This window comes from Tenrec ecaudatus, chromosome 1 (genome assembly GCF_050624435.1).
Source record: "Tenrec ecaudatus isolate mTenEca1 chromosome 1, mTenEca1.hap1, whole genome shotgun sequence".
Lineage (NCBI taxonomy): Eukaryota > Metazoa > Chordata > Mammalia > Afrosoricida > Tenrecidae > Tenrec > Tenrec ecaudatus.
In genome coordinates, this window is record NC_134530.1 from 25580376 (window position 1) to 25593199 (window position 12824).

The 12824-nt window shown below is 43.0% G+C and overlaps 1 protein-coding gene across 2 annotated transcripts in view; it reads right to left on the reverse strand.

Annotated features, from left to right (window-relative positions):
* Positions 1–12824, reverse strand: part of GNB1 (G protein subunit beta 1) — a 91194-nt gene that overhangs the window by 15491 nt on the left and 62879 nt on the right. For both annotated transcript variants that reach the window (XM_075550148.1, XM_075550138.1), the window contains 4 exons: positions 11815–11853; positions 10440–10546; positions 4206–4269; positions 3177–3339 (listed from right to left, as the gene is read on the reverse strand). In XM_075550148.1, coding sequence (XP_075406263.1) covers positions 3177–3339; positions 4206–4269; positions 10440–10546; positions 11815–11853 — 373 coding nt within the window. The remainder of the gene's footprint in view (positions 1–3176; positions 3340–4205; positions 4270–10439; positions 10547–11814; positions 11854–12824) is intronic.

Below are 12824 nucleotides of genomic sequence, written 5' to 3' on the forward strand. Positions count from 1 at the left end.
GCATATGGGCAAATGTGCTTGACACACTGGATCAATGTATGGACTATGATAAGAGATGTAAGAGCCCCTAATGAAAGTTTTTTTTTTTTTAAGAACAGTTCTATTCTGTCCTAAGAGGTCACAAAAAAAGGGAGTCAACCCAATGGCAGTGGGTATTGCAATTATAATAAGCCCTAGAGGTGCAGTGGGGTTAAGTACTGAGCCGCTATACACAAAGTCAGCGATTCAAACTCACCTGCTGCTCCCAAGGAAAAAGATGGTCAGTCTGCGTCCATAAAGATCTACAGCTTGGGAAACCCTATGGGGCAGTTCTAACCTGTCCTATAAGGTCTCTCTCTATAGGAGTCATAATTGAATCTATGGTAATGGTTTGTTAATTATATTCAAGGACACAAAAACAAGAAAAATTCTACTAAACAGCGTGGGACTAAAAATAAATTTCTGACATAAGTCATTTGGTGGTCCTGACAATCAATTGGCGATGACAGAAATCAAAGTAAGTATCAATAGAAATAATCAAATGTCAAGAAGCACAAGACTAAAGAAATCAGAGCCATACGAACCAGCAACGATGTCAGCACACTTAATTAAAGTACCAAAGAGGAGTAAAACGAGGAACAAAAACATGTATTTTAAGAATGGCCCAAAATTCCTCAACTACAAAGAAAGTGGCACCTAGGCACATCAGTTAAATTGCTAAAAAACCACGGAAAATTCTTTGATATGTAAATGGGGAAAAATTATCTAGCAAAAATGAAGAATGCGATAAGTTGCTATTTTCAGATAAGTGAAAACTGAGAGCTATAGGAAATGTTTCAAAGGTTCTCCGGGCTGAATGGGAACCAGAAGAAAACTCCCTTCAGGAAGACACAGAGTGTGCTACCAGAAATAAAGATGAACATTTCATAAGGGCAAGAAGGCCGACTCATCAGGATGACACAATAATCATTAATGTTCACAAGAGTTGAAAACATCTACAGCAAAAGTTGACAGAATTAAAGGGAAAAACAGACAGACTCACAGAGATTTTAAAATCTCTTTTGCAAAAATAAATATCTTGGCAATTCATCTAAAATAAAAGAAGTACCAAACATCTGAAATTATTAAAAACCTGGACCTAACTAATGTGTACAGAGAATAGGTCCTCCTTTGCCCCCAAATTACTCTCTGCTGTGCACAGACGTCCATGATGACGAGCCATTTGCCTCATAAAAACAAGTCTCAATAAACTCAAAAGAACTGAAATGATACAGAATATGTCCCTTCAACATAATAGCACTGAATTAGAAATCAGTAATAAGCTATCTAAGAAAATGTCAAATAATTGGCAATTAAACGTACTTCTAAATAGCTCATGATTCAAACCAGAAATCACAAGGAATTAAAACTTTCACATGGAATAATAATTAAAACACAAGCTATCAAATTTGTGGGATGCAGTTAAAGGCATGCTTTGAGAGAAGCTTAGGTTGTAAGTGCTTATGCTGTAAAATTTGAAAGTGAGGTCTAAAACCCATGGCCCACAGTTTCACTTTAAGAAGGTAATCCAGAGTAAGCAGAAGGCGAGAAGAGCAGAAATCAACAGATGTAATAAGGTGACCAGATGTCCCGATTTTTAACAATTTTTCCTGCATCCCGTGGCGTTTTAAAAAAGTCCCAATTTTTTGAAAGAATGAACAAGCTAGGGTACATGGTTTTGGGCTGCCATGTGGCTATTTCACCAGGATATGTTTTTTATCAATGGTGTCCCGCTGGTGTCCTGCTTTACCAATGTTAAAATCTGGTCACCTTATAAGTAGCATGTAGGCACTTATGATGGATGGGAAGTAAAAAAAAAAGTATTGCTACAAAAATCACAGAAACCTTCACTTTAAAAAAGAAACAAGTGAATCTCTTGATTCTCCACAGTCTCCATCTAGGTCTAGGTATTTCAGAAAGCAGTTTCCGTTTCATCTCTCTACTGCTTCCCAAAAGAATTCCATGCTGTCCAACAGCAGTTTTAGCATCCTTTTGCATGTCCTTTGAGTTTGGAGAATAAAAAGTATAGGCTGGTCCAAAGGTGGTGAGATTTCTCACAGTATTTCTTACTATGCCCATGAAAATTTATCAAGATGACCCCTTGAGAATCCCCCTAAACAGCCTCCTCAGCTTGCAGGTACCTAAGGAGATGAGATATTGCTGAGAGAACTGGTCCGCAGACATTGAGACTGCAGAGACCAGTGTAAGGGTTAAACATGTACGTGCATGACCTGGAACCCTCTGCAGCAATACTTTTTGACTTATCCCTGTGTGTTTACAGTGACAGTGGACATATTCTTATCTGGCTCAAATTAATCCATTCAATAAGCTATTGGTGTCAAAAGTAGTATCATTTACTTTATTAATTATGATGGTTTCTTTGTGCATGTAAAGTGAGTCAGTCGAGTGGAATCTTGACCAAAAATAAAAGGAGAAGCAGAATTTTTGAGAACTGAATATAGCTATAAGTAAAAGATTAGGATTTCTGTTTTTACAACTACACTTTTTCTTAATATCATAAAAATCTACTTCTGCATAGTCTACTCCTACTCTTAGCAAGTTGATACTGAGCTTCTCAAACTATCAATCTTCCCAGGAACAGCAGGCACCCTCACCTGTCTTCCCCATGGAGTGGCTGGTGGACCTGAACTACTGCCCTTGCCTTTAGCAGCTCAACACTGTAACTCACTGCTCCACCAGAACGGAACTAAGGTCAGAGTAAGCCAGCTCCTGGCACGCTGGTCATGTTCGAAAGAACTCAGGCAGTCTATAAGACCCTCTTACTGTGCCTCCTTGGCAAGGTGCATGTCTGTATTTCAATACAGAAATCCCTGTGCTAAGGGCTCGAGATAGGAAGCGGCTGAGGAGAAGGTACTTGGTTAACATGAAAAGGAAGGTGGCTGGGGCCAGCTCCTGAGAGAGACAGGAGCTAGAACAGGAAAGTCAGAGCCATTTCATCACTGCCAGGCAGAGGACTCGCATCAGCAGAGGTGGTTCTGGTCTGTCTTTGGTATTCAGAACATTTCTGGTCAGCTGTTCTTATTTTACCTGAACGGATCTCAGTAAGAAGTATTGAGAATTGCTAAATGTGCAACGCATAGTGTCCCCTAGGTCAACAGCCTGTGTGGTTTCAAGGTTATGAATAAGGATGTGCATACCTGTGTGTCCGGCCAGCTCACGGCTCACGCGTACATTCCCTTCGCGAGTTTTGAGATTGTAAATAGAGCAGATGTTGTCGAGGCCACCACAGGCCACGTAGTTCCCAGAAGGGGCATATGCACAGGTCATGACCCAAGAGGAGCGCAGAGGAATGGCATGGACCTAGGGACGGGAGGAGCACCAAATGCAAGCATGCTCAGATTATTGAATACCAAGGCTGCACTTACTCTTCTCTCACCAGCCTTCTCTCCCTAGGCCACGGAGAGCCAGACAGGGGCAAACATTCCAGTGAGAAACATTCATGCAACTGTGGCCAGATGACAGAATCATCTCATTAACAATCCAGCACTACCAACAGAATTTAAGTTTTCTCAAAGTTAGGTAGAAACTTGGCGATAGCAATGGCAACACTGACCCCTGATCAAACTTCACACCATCAGGGGACGCTTCAGTGGCCAGTCAAGATGGCTGCGAAGTCTTTTTAAAACAAAGTATTTTGAGTAAAGCCACCAAAATGACAATCATCACCAGCCCCGTCACACATCTTCTAAGCACTCCTACCTCATCCAGGATGTGAGCATGCTCTAATGAAAGACAAACCAGTTCCATCTTTCAGGCACATGTTTGAATCAGTACGATTATTTTTTCATTTAGTACAATTTTGGATTACATGTCAAAGAATCTAACAATTGATACTTCAGATTATAATGTCTCTCTGATGGTCTTTTGTAAAATGATTAAATGGAAAGCCGTATTTCTACAAATTTAAGAGTAAGAGATGAAACATCACAGACTGAGCTAGAACTGGAGTCCAAGTCTCCCAGGAACCTAAGGAAATAGTCACTTCCCAATAAACCACAGCAGAGGCGTGCCTGGCCTATCAGAAGATATAACAAATCTGCTTGCTGCAGGGCCCAACCCCTACCTCAGCTCCCTGGCCTTCCTCCTAAAGTCCTGTCCCTGCTCCAACTCCGTGTGGTATGAACCCAGAATCAGAGAACCATGGGAGGGATTGTGTAGCCCCTTACCTTGTTGGTGGTGTAGCTATCCCAGATGATAAGTTTGCCATCTTGTGAGGCACTAACAAGCAGCCTGGAGGGAAAGATAAAAACTCATTAGCAGACAGAACCTGTGCAGAAGTAACTAGTGAAAACCAGAATTTGAGCGACTTCCAACGTGCATGTCATCTATGAAATATGAAGCACTTATTTTTAAACAACAACAAAAAGGTTTTCCAGGTTATATCAACTTTTACAAGTCATGAAAGAAGATAGTCTCACAGACTCAAGAGTCCTCAGCTCTGAAATAAATTGTCAAACACCAAGGTTAGTCCCTGTGTTAATCAAGATAAGTGACTTCTTCCACTAACAGGGGCTTTAGTTTATTTTCATTATAAATAAAATTTGAGGCCCATAGATCTTTCAAGAGACAAGGGATGGAAAATATTTAATTTCTGTCCCATTCTGACACAGAGAAAGCCCGGATATGAAGGAATAATGCACTTTCAAATCTTTCAAAGTCATGAGCCATTCTGCTTCCCAAGCCTACCCTTGAAAAAGCATGAGGTTTGACTGGGTTACCATGGGAACCCAGGCCTCCTAGGGACAGCACAAAGTCTCCCTTCCACCCTGTCAAGAGATGACGAACTATAGCAGAATAGGCCTGACCTATCAGAAGAGAGTAGGTATGAGGATTTTTTTAAATCCCATGACTGGGCAGCTGTGCTGTTTTAGATCTGATTTGGAAGGGGCTATGTCTACATATGCAAAGCAGAGAGACTACAGAAAGAGTGCAAGACCAATGGGCAACGGAATGTGAGCTACCTAGAAAGTAAAGCGAGAGTCCTGCAGGAGCGCTGCCTGCAAGGCACCTGGACAAGAAAGAGCAGGCTTGCATTTTAAGCAGAGGTATTCTGTTAGTGTGCTAAGGAATGAAATACATTTCATAAGACCCTCCCAGGTTTGAAGCACTTCACTCTAACTGCTCTTGCTTCTGAAAGCTAACCAAGTCAAGCTCCTTCTAGTCACTTTGAAGCTTTCGATCATCTTAGCGCTCGAATACTGAGCACTAGGCTTGCCTGGGTTTTCTGAATCTCCACGCAGACTCGGCCTCCAGAGTTCTCTCTAACCTGGGCGGGCAAGGAGAATGGCTTTGTGCGCCGGCAGGAGGTGTGTTGTTCTCCCTGGTCAGGCCACGGAGGGGCAATCTTGTCTTTAGGAACTTGCCTTGCTGTATCCACGATGGAAATTGAGGTACTAGCGCTACATGGGCATAAGTGATACCCCAACCAAGGTGTTCAGAGGATCCTGAATCAATCTTGTAAACATTTCTAATCTGCAATAGGGTACCTACTCCAATCATGGTCCTTCTCTCACTTTGTGGAGGTGATGCATTGATCTGCCACCAATCATCAGGATTTTATTAACAATTTCCTTTGTTCTACACATCCAATTTGCAGCCCTAATGGCGTAATGGTTATGCATTGGGCTGCTAACTACAAGGCCAGTATTTCAAAACCACCAGCTGTTCTGTGTGATAAAGACAGGGCTTCCTACTCCCAGAGAGTTCTTGGAAACTCACAAGGACAGTCCTGCCCTGTCCTATAGGGACACTATGAGCTGACATCAACTCAATGGCAGTGATGGCGACATGTCCTAGCTAAGAGGCTACATTGCTATGAATCTGTGGACTCCATTGTGGCCTCAGGCTGATCACTTCCCTCCTGTAGGCGATTTTGTCTTTGTCCTGTTCAAGACTCACTAATGGGTCTCTATACGTTAGAGTTTGGAAGCTTTTGTTCTAGCTAGAACTCACCAACTTGACATTTTGAGGTATTAAGTACACACTTTCTTTAAAGAGATGTCAACAATGAATTTGGCGTGGAATATCTTTTCAACACTGTATTATAAAGCTTATTAAAGAACTAAGTAAGTACAGGCTCCAAACCCATTATTTTTCAGCTGCAACCTCCCCCCATTTTAATGGGGGGCTCTTACACCAATCCACACATTTACTGTGTCAAGCACATTCAGCTGCAACTTCTTAAAGCAAGTTTTTTTTTTTAAAGCAAGTTTTTTAATCTAAGTTCCACACACTCCTCATCTACTGTTGTACTTTGCCTCCAGGTGGCAAACCGGCTTGCTTAGAGTACCAGAGCAGCTCATCCTCCCAGGCTGGAAGGTCACCTTCAGACATGCCTCCTGGCTTTAATACTTGCTGACTTGCAGAGGGGGTTAGAGAACACGTTAAGCTGTCCATTTATCCGTCCAGAAGGTGAGAGGAGACATGTCTCTTAATCTCAGGTCAGGAACTGTTCAAAAACGGGTCTGCTTTGCCTCCGAAAGCTTTTATTCCTTGCTGGCCATACCAGAACAGTGACAAGAGCCAGGTAAGCTGTAAAAGCCCAGGACACTGAAAGCAGGCAGGCAAACACCTACAGCTTTGCATTTACCCCCCAGTTCGGTCTAGCTGCATATTTTACCCCTCAATACAATGAGACTTCAGTGATGAGAGAAACTTTAACTTTAGTTCAGGTGGCTGATAGTGAATCTCAGAAGTTATAGAAAGTAGAACTCAACGAAGTAGATGTGAAATATACATGCATACACATACATATACACTATGTGGGTACAATTTAGGCGGAAGCTTCAAAGAGTTTGTGGGAAATTCCATTATCTTTGAGTTCTATTCTCCCCCAAACTTCTGGAAGCCATTTTGTGTCACTTGCATACATGTTAATATAAAGCTATTATTGTGGGCCTCTCATGTCATTTTGAAGACAAATGAATCATGCAACAGCTTGAGATCATCTAAGAAATAAACAATGAATTGTGTTCTTCTTAATTATGGCCCTGAGTTTAGGGAGGGGGGGGATTTTATATACTATCCATTGCTTATGAAGGTAGAAAATAAGATGTAAGCAAAATGTATGTCCAACACCCCCCCACCCCAACTCCACATATTTGTTTTGAACACTGAAGAGGCAAAAGTTTATCTAGAGAACAGGGCTATCTAGTGGCTCTGGATAGCAGGTGGCCTTTAATTATTTTAAAATAATGATTTATTGTGAAGGATTACACTGTAATTTAGGTGCCCAATCAACAATTTCAACACAAGTTGTCCAGTGATGTTGTTTACTTTCTTCACAATGCGTGAGCACCCCATTGTTTCCATTCTGGGTATCCCCTTTCCATGAATGCAGTTTCCCTGCCCCCATCTTTGTTTCAAAGTAATGTTGACAATTCAGTCTCGTGCAGGTGTTGTTTTTTTAAGGAAATACAGTACTTAGTTATGGGTGGTGGTGATTTTTGTAGCTATAATATGAACTCGGGTCGGTTTCAATGCAAGGTTTGAAGATGATCTGAAGGGCAAGTCTCAAGGAGTCCTCCAGTCTCAATAACCAGCTCAGGAGATGTGACATTTCATTCTCTCTCCCTTTGTGTCAGGGTCCAGAAGTACTAGTCGGGAACCATCTAGTTCTGGTCATAGTGTGGATGGGCTGATGTGTGTACATTATTTGTCCTGCAGACTAATTTCTTCTTTATTGTTGTCTTTTAAGTGAAGGTCCTTTACGGGCTCTGCTTCCCCCACATGGGGCCATGACCAGGGCATGTGAGGAAGGGAACTAACCGTCCAGGGTGAAGGGCTACCTCTATGACATCCCCTTTATACACGGAACTAAAAGGGAAGCACAGGGTCAGTACTGTGGTTACATGCTTGCTGGCAGCCTGAAAAATGGGAAGTTCAAGCAAGGATGATAATATTATTTTTAAAATAATAATACAGGCCCTTCTCAAACTGGGGTCTCTGGGGGATGGGCGGGAGGGACTTTAACCCAAAAGGAATCAAAAGGACAAAAAGAGTTTCAAAAGGACTAGAACTGTCAAGGGTGAGTGGGAAAGAAAGGTCCTTCAGGGGTGCTGGGAGACACACACACACACACACACACACACACACACACACACACACACACACACACACACAAAACCACCCCCCACACCCGTTTGGCAACTGGAGTAAGGGAATGTTCTCTCCCTGATGGGATTCCCCCAGTCTTTGGTCTGGCAGGAAAGGGCAGCGTGCAGTCCCGTGCAAGCAAATCTGGAGTTGCTGGGTGGTCCATGCAAAGAGACGGTAGATAATGGTACATCCAGCCAGCCAGCTCCCCACCCCACCCCGTCCAGCTTCTCTGTCAAGGTGCAGCAATCGATCCTTGATCTCCTTGCAGCAATTTTCTTATAATTCATGATTGATCCCTGTCAGCTTCTTCTTGGAGGCTTCTCTGGAGTCAGCATAGATCATTTTGCTTTTGTGGTTGTTAGGTGCTACCAAGCTGATTCCAACCCACAATGACTCCTCCACAACAGAGCAAAACACTGCTCAAGCCGGCACCATCCTCACCACTGTTTCCCTGCTTAATCCCACTGCTGCAACCACAGTATCAATTCATCCTGAGGCTGCCTCTTTTTTTGCTGTCCCGCATAATGTCCTTCTCCAGAGACCAGTCTCTCCTGACTTGTCCAAAATATGGAAGACAGTCTTGCATCCTTGCTTCGAAGGAGCACCCTGGCCATACTGTTTCCAAGACAGCTTTGTCTGTCTTTTGGCAGTCCGTGGCACTTTCATATTCTTTTCAGCACCACAATTCAAATTCATCAATTGTTCTTCCATCTTTATTAAATGTCCAATTTTCACATGCATTTGAAACAAATAAATATCATGGGGTTTGGGTCAGGTACCCCTCAGTCCTCAAAGTAACATCCTTGCTTTTCAATACTTCAGATTTATCCAATGCAACTAGCCTTTTAATCTCTTGACTGCTGCTCCCATTAGCATGGATTTTGCTCTCAATGGATATGAACTCAAGGACCCGGGCAATAAGCCCCAAATCCTCCCCCTTGCTCTCCTTGATCTGATAGGGCCCATCTAAGAGGGCATTGTAGAATCCTTGCCTAGCATCATCTTGACAAAAGCGGAGTAGGGGCACTGCCAGTGCACGCCACCAACCAGGATCTCCTTGCCTTCCTCTGGGATGATGTGCTCTTTGTCCCCTCCCAGGCAGAAAAACCCTGCTTCCTAGGACTTCTTCCCCTCCGCTGGCATCAATTATTTGCACACTTTCTTGTCACTGAACCCCTTGATGATACCACCAGGGCCTTCAGTCTCTTTCTGCTCTGGAAAGTAGAGAGTGGCAGGTCTGTCTTGGATGGCAGAACTTAGAGGGCTCTAAGTACCTACCATTCATTCTCTGTTTCCTTTGGTTTATGATGGTAGATGAAGAAATCCATGTAACACCACTATGACAGGTAATTGTATATATCGTGTGATGAGCAGATACCCAGTTACCTACCAACCTGGCTGAAAGGGCAAACAGGATCCACCCATGACACTTCTTACTCAACCTCCTGTGCAGCCTATCCTGAACGTGGAGCTGCCGGTCCACTTCCAGGCTTTTCTTTCTCCTATCTGAAGTTGTCAAAGCATTTGAACCCAGATTGAACATCAACCATCCACCCAATAGTCTGGAATACAGCATCACCTCAGCTAGGTCACAGCTCTGCTGCTATGGCCACACACCGCAGTTCCTGAAGTCACCCAGCTAGTCTTGGCTGAGAGTACCAACCACCCTGTAGGTCACCTCTGTACGTACGATGCCTTCCTAACCAACTGCACGGCAGTCCAGGCTGCCAGAGGAGAGTCATGTGCTTGGGGAGCCATGGACGCCCAAATGAAGCCCCAATTAAGATACTGCAACCCGTGTACAGAGTCCAAGTCCAAAATGCAACAATGTGGTCATCATCTACTTCTGATAACAAATTCCAAAATAGATTGATTACTGAGGACATTTTGTTTGTTTCATTCTTTTTTTCCTAACTACGGCCATCATTAAAATGATCTAAGCTAGCTCTCATTTGCATATGGAATTGTATGGGATACTGTATAGAACAAACTAAAGATAGACTCTTTTGTTCTCTAGTTGTTTACACTCCAATGCAGACATTTTCAAGAACAATGAGAAAGCCAAGCAGAAAATTCCACTGATGATCATGAAAAAAGAAACCTACTACTCAAGAAAGGCATGCTGAGGATAGTGTTTAGGTGTTAAAATTGATTAAAGATGTTCTACTGAATTACTATTTGCCTTAACTTCCTAATGTTCCTTTTACTAAGACAACAAATGCATTATGCCTCTTTTACCCTAGAAAAACACGGTCACCCTTGAATGCACAAGCAGTACCACGTCCCACTTGGTCCCCTGGTACCTGGAGTCCGTGCCCCAGTGCATGGCATAAATCTTAGCCAGGTGCCCCCGCAGCGTTCTCCTGGTGCGCATCTGGATTCTTCCCACTGGGTCGATGTTGTTTGTGATCTTAAAAAATAATGTTATACATTCAGTCTACAATGAAGTGAATGCATGACCCAGAGCTCCTGTCTCTCCTCGCTCCCTGATTTCTGGCTCATGCTACACCCCTCATTCACAGTCCCACCACCAATCCTGGGGTGATCTGAGGACCCCAGCTCTCCATCTGACTCACCATGCCTACTTTGTCTGCCTCAAACAGATGTTACCTGGCCACTTTGACCCTGACCACTTTCATGGCCCCTACTCTGTGGTGCTATGGGATCCCTAACCATGTCCCACCTGCCAGGACAGCCTGGGGTCTCCCTATGGCTTCTCCCCTGGATACATTTGCACAGTGCTGGTCAGACATACAGCACCTCACACTTCCCTGCTGTCTCTCTCATTCTTACCCTGGCCTGGCTCTGCCTCCTTCTTACAGCACCAATTCTATTTGCAGACATGCTGTATGTGGCCAGGGCTAGATAACTGTCAGCATTTGCAACTGTCCTATTATCACTGACAGCCCCAAATAAACTGCAAATGCTTGCAAAACTACCTAACATATCAAAAACCCAACATTAAAGATGTTAGCAGCTTCATAAACTGAGTAAGTACATCACAATAGTTGGTCTTTAAAAACATACAGCCCAAGCATATCTGCGAATTCAGCTAATTCTACAGAGCATAAATTTCTTCTTTAGCTTATCATTTAGCTCCAATTAAAAACATATCCCATAAAACATTAAAAAACAGTAACACAAACCAAACTTACTGCCATCTAGTCGATGACACCTCATGGCAAGCCTACAGGACAGGCTAGGGCTGCCCCTATGGGTTTCCAAGACTGTTATTCCTTATGGGAACTGAAAGTCTCATTTTTCTCCCTTCGAGTGGCTGCTGACTTTGAGGAGCAACCAGGACGCCGCCAGGGCTTCTCATAAGACATTGGCAGAGTATAAAACAACGAATCGCCCTTGGGAAATATGATTACCATTTTGTTTCATAATTTTACACAATTCTTTAGCTTTAGAAATTTAGGTTCTAGAGAAGGCTTTGTTAAAGTTATAGCTTCCAAATATTGTAAGACAGCATAACAACACTTTATAACTATGACCTCCAGTATGGAAAGTCATGATTTAAGACTTGAGAGATGCTTCTTTTCCATCTACTTTATATGCCTTACATGAGAACTGAAATCATCAAGCAGTGGCTTGAAGCTGAAGTCTGAGGACTGCCAGGTACTGACCTTGCCTAACACCAGGCAGGTGGCTCTAGACAACCAAAAAGGCTCTTACCTGGGAGAGAGTTGCATCTGCACATGCTTTTCTTGCATCCTAAGAAGAAACAACACAAAGGGAAATCAATACTGCTTCAGACACATTCAGCTTAAGCCCTCATGCCAAGGAGAGCCTCTATAGACTGCTAGAGGCAAAAATAGAATGCAAAAGGACAGTCTTCTCTCCTCCAGCACCCACAAGTTCACTGCAGGCTTTGGACTACCAAAGCAACACTTCGTTCTATGCTCCAGACCACACTGGACATAAAGAACCAGTTAGACCCACACACATTTGAGACCTACAAGTTACATCCCTTGGCCACCACAATACTGGATTGGGGTGGGTAGAACCTGGCACTGACGCCTCCCCTTCCTGCCTAGCATCCTTGCCTGTGCACAGCTCCTCTCTGTACCTCCCATATGCAGTCAGAAGGGAGGGGGCCCAAGAAAAAAGATCCATGTCCAAGCCAAAGAGCTTGCTCTCTAGATTGTATTAACTAAGGATGTAATTTTTAGCAGACAATCTCCATTCTGAATTCTATGGAAAAGAGCAAGTGACTTGGAGTTGGAGAATCGAATTCAGGTAAGGCTTATGGAATAGGCTGCACGAACTCTAAAGAAACATTCTAATGCAAATTAAAACATTTTTCCTTGCTAAATAAACAAGGTTACCAGAAAATAAGTTTTGAAATTATAACTTATATAAACTTAAAAAGTGAGAACCAATTATGAAGGAAACAAGACAACAGCTCCAAATTTTGGGTGTACACAGCTGGCATCTTTATAAAATTTCCAAGGAAATAATTTTAAGATCCTGACAATTTCTAAAAGGAAAAGTGTTTCAATCACACGATCACTTGCTCACCCACTTGTGAAATGCCAGTCAGTACTAATGTGCATCAGGCATCCCACACAAGAACGTCAAGTAGGGGAGGTTTTCTTAGGAGACAGTCTCTAGGGGCAAATGGCTTCGCTCATGATAAATGACTTTTATGAATTCAGCGGGAATATTTATCAAGGGATAGTATG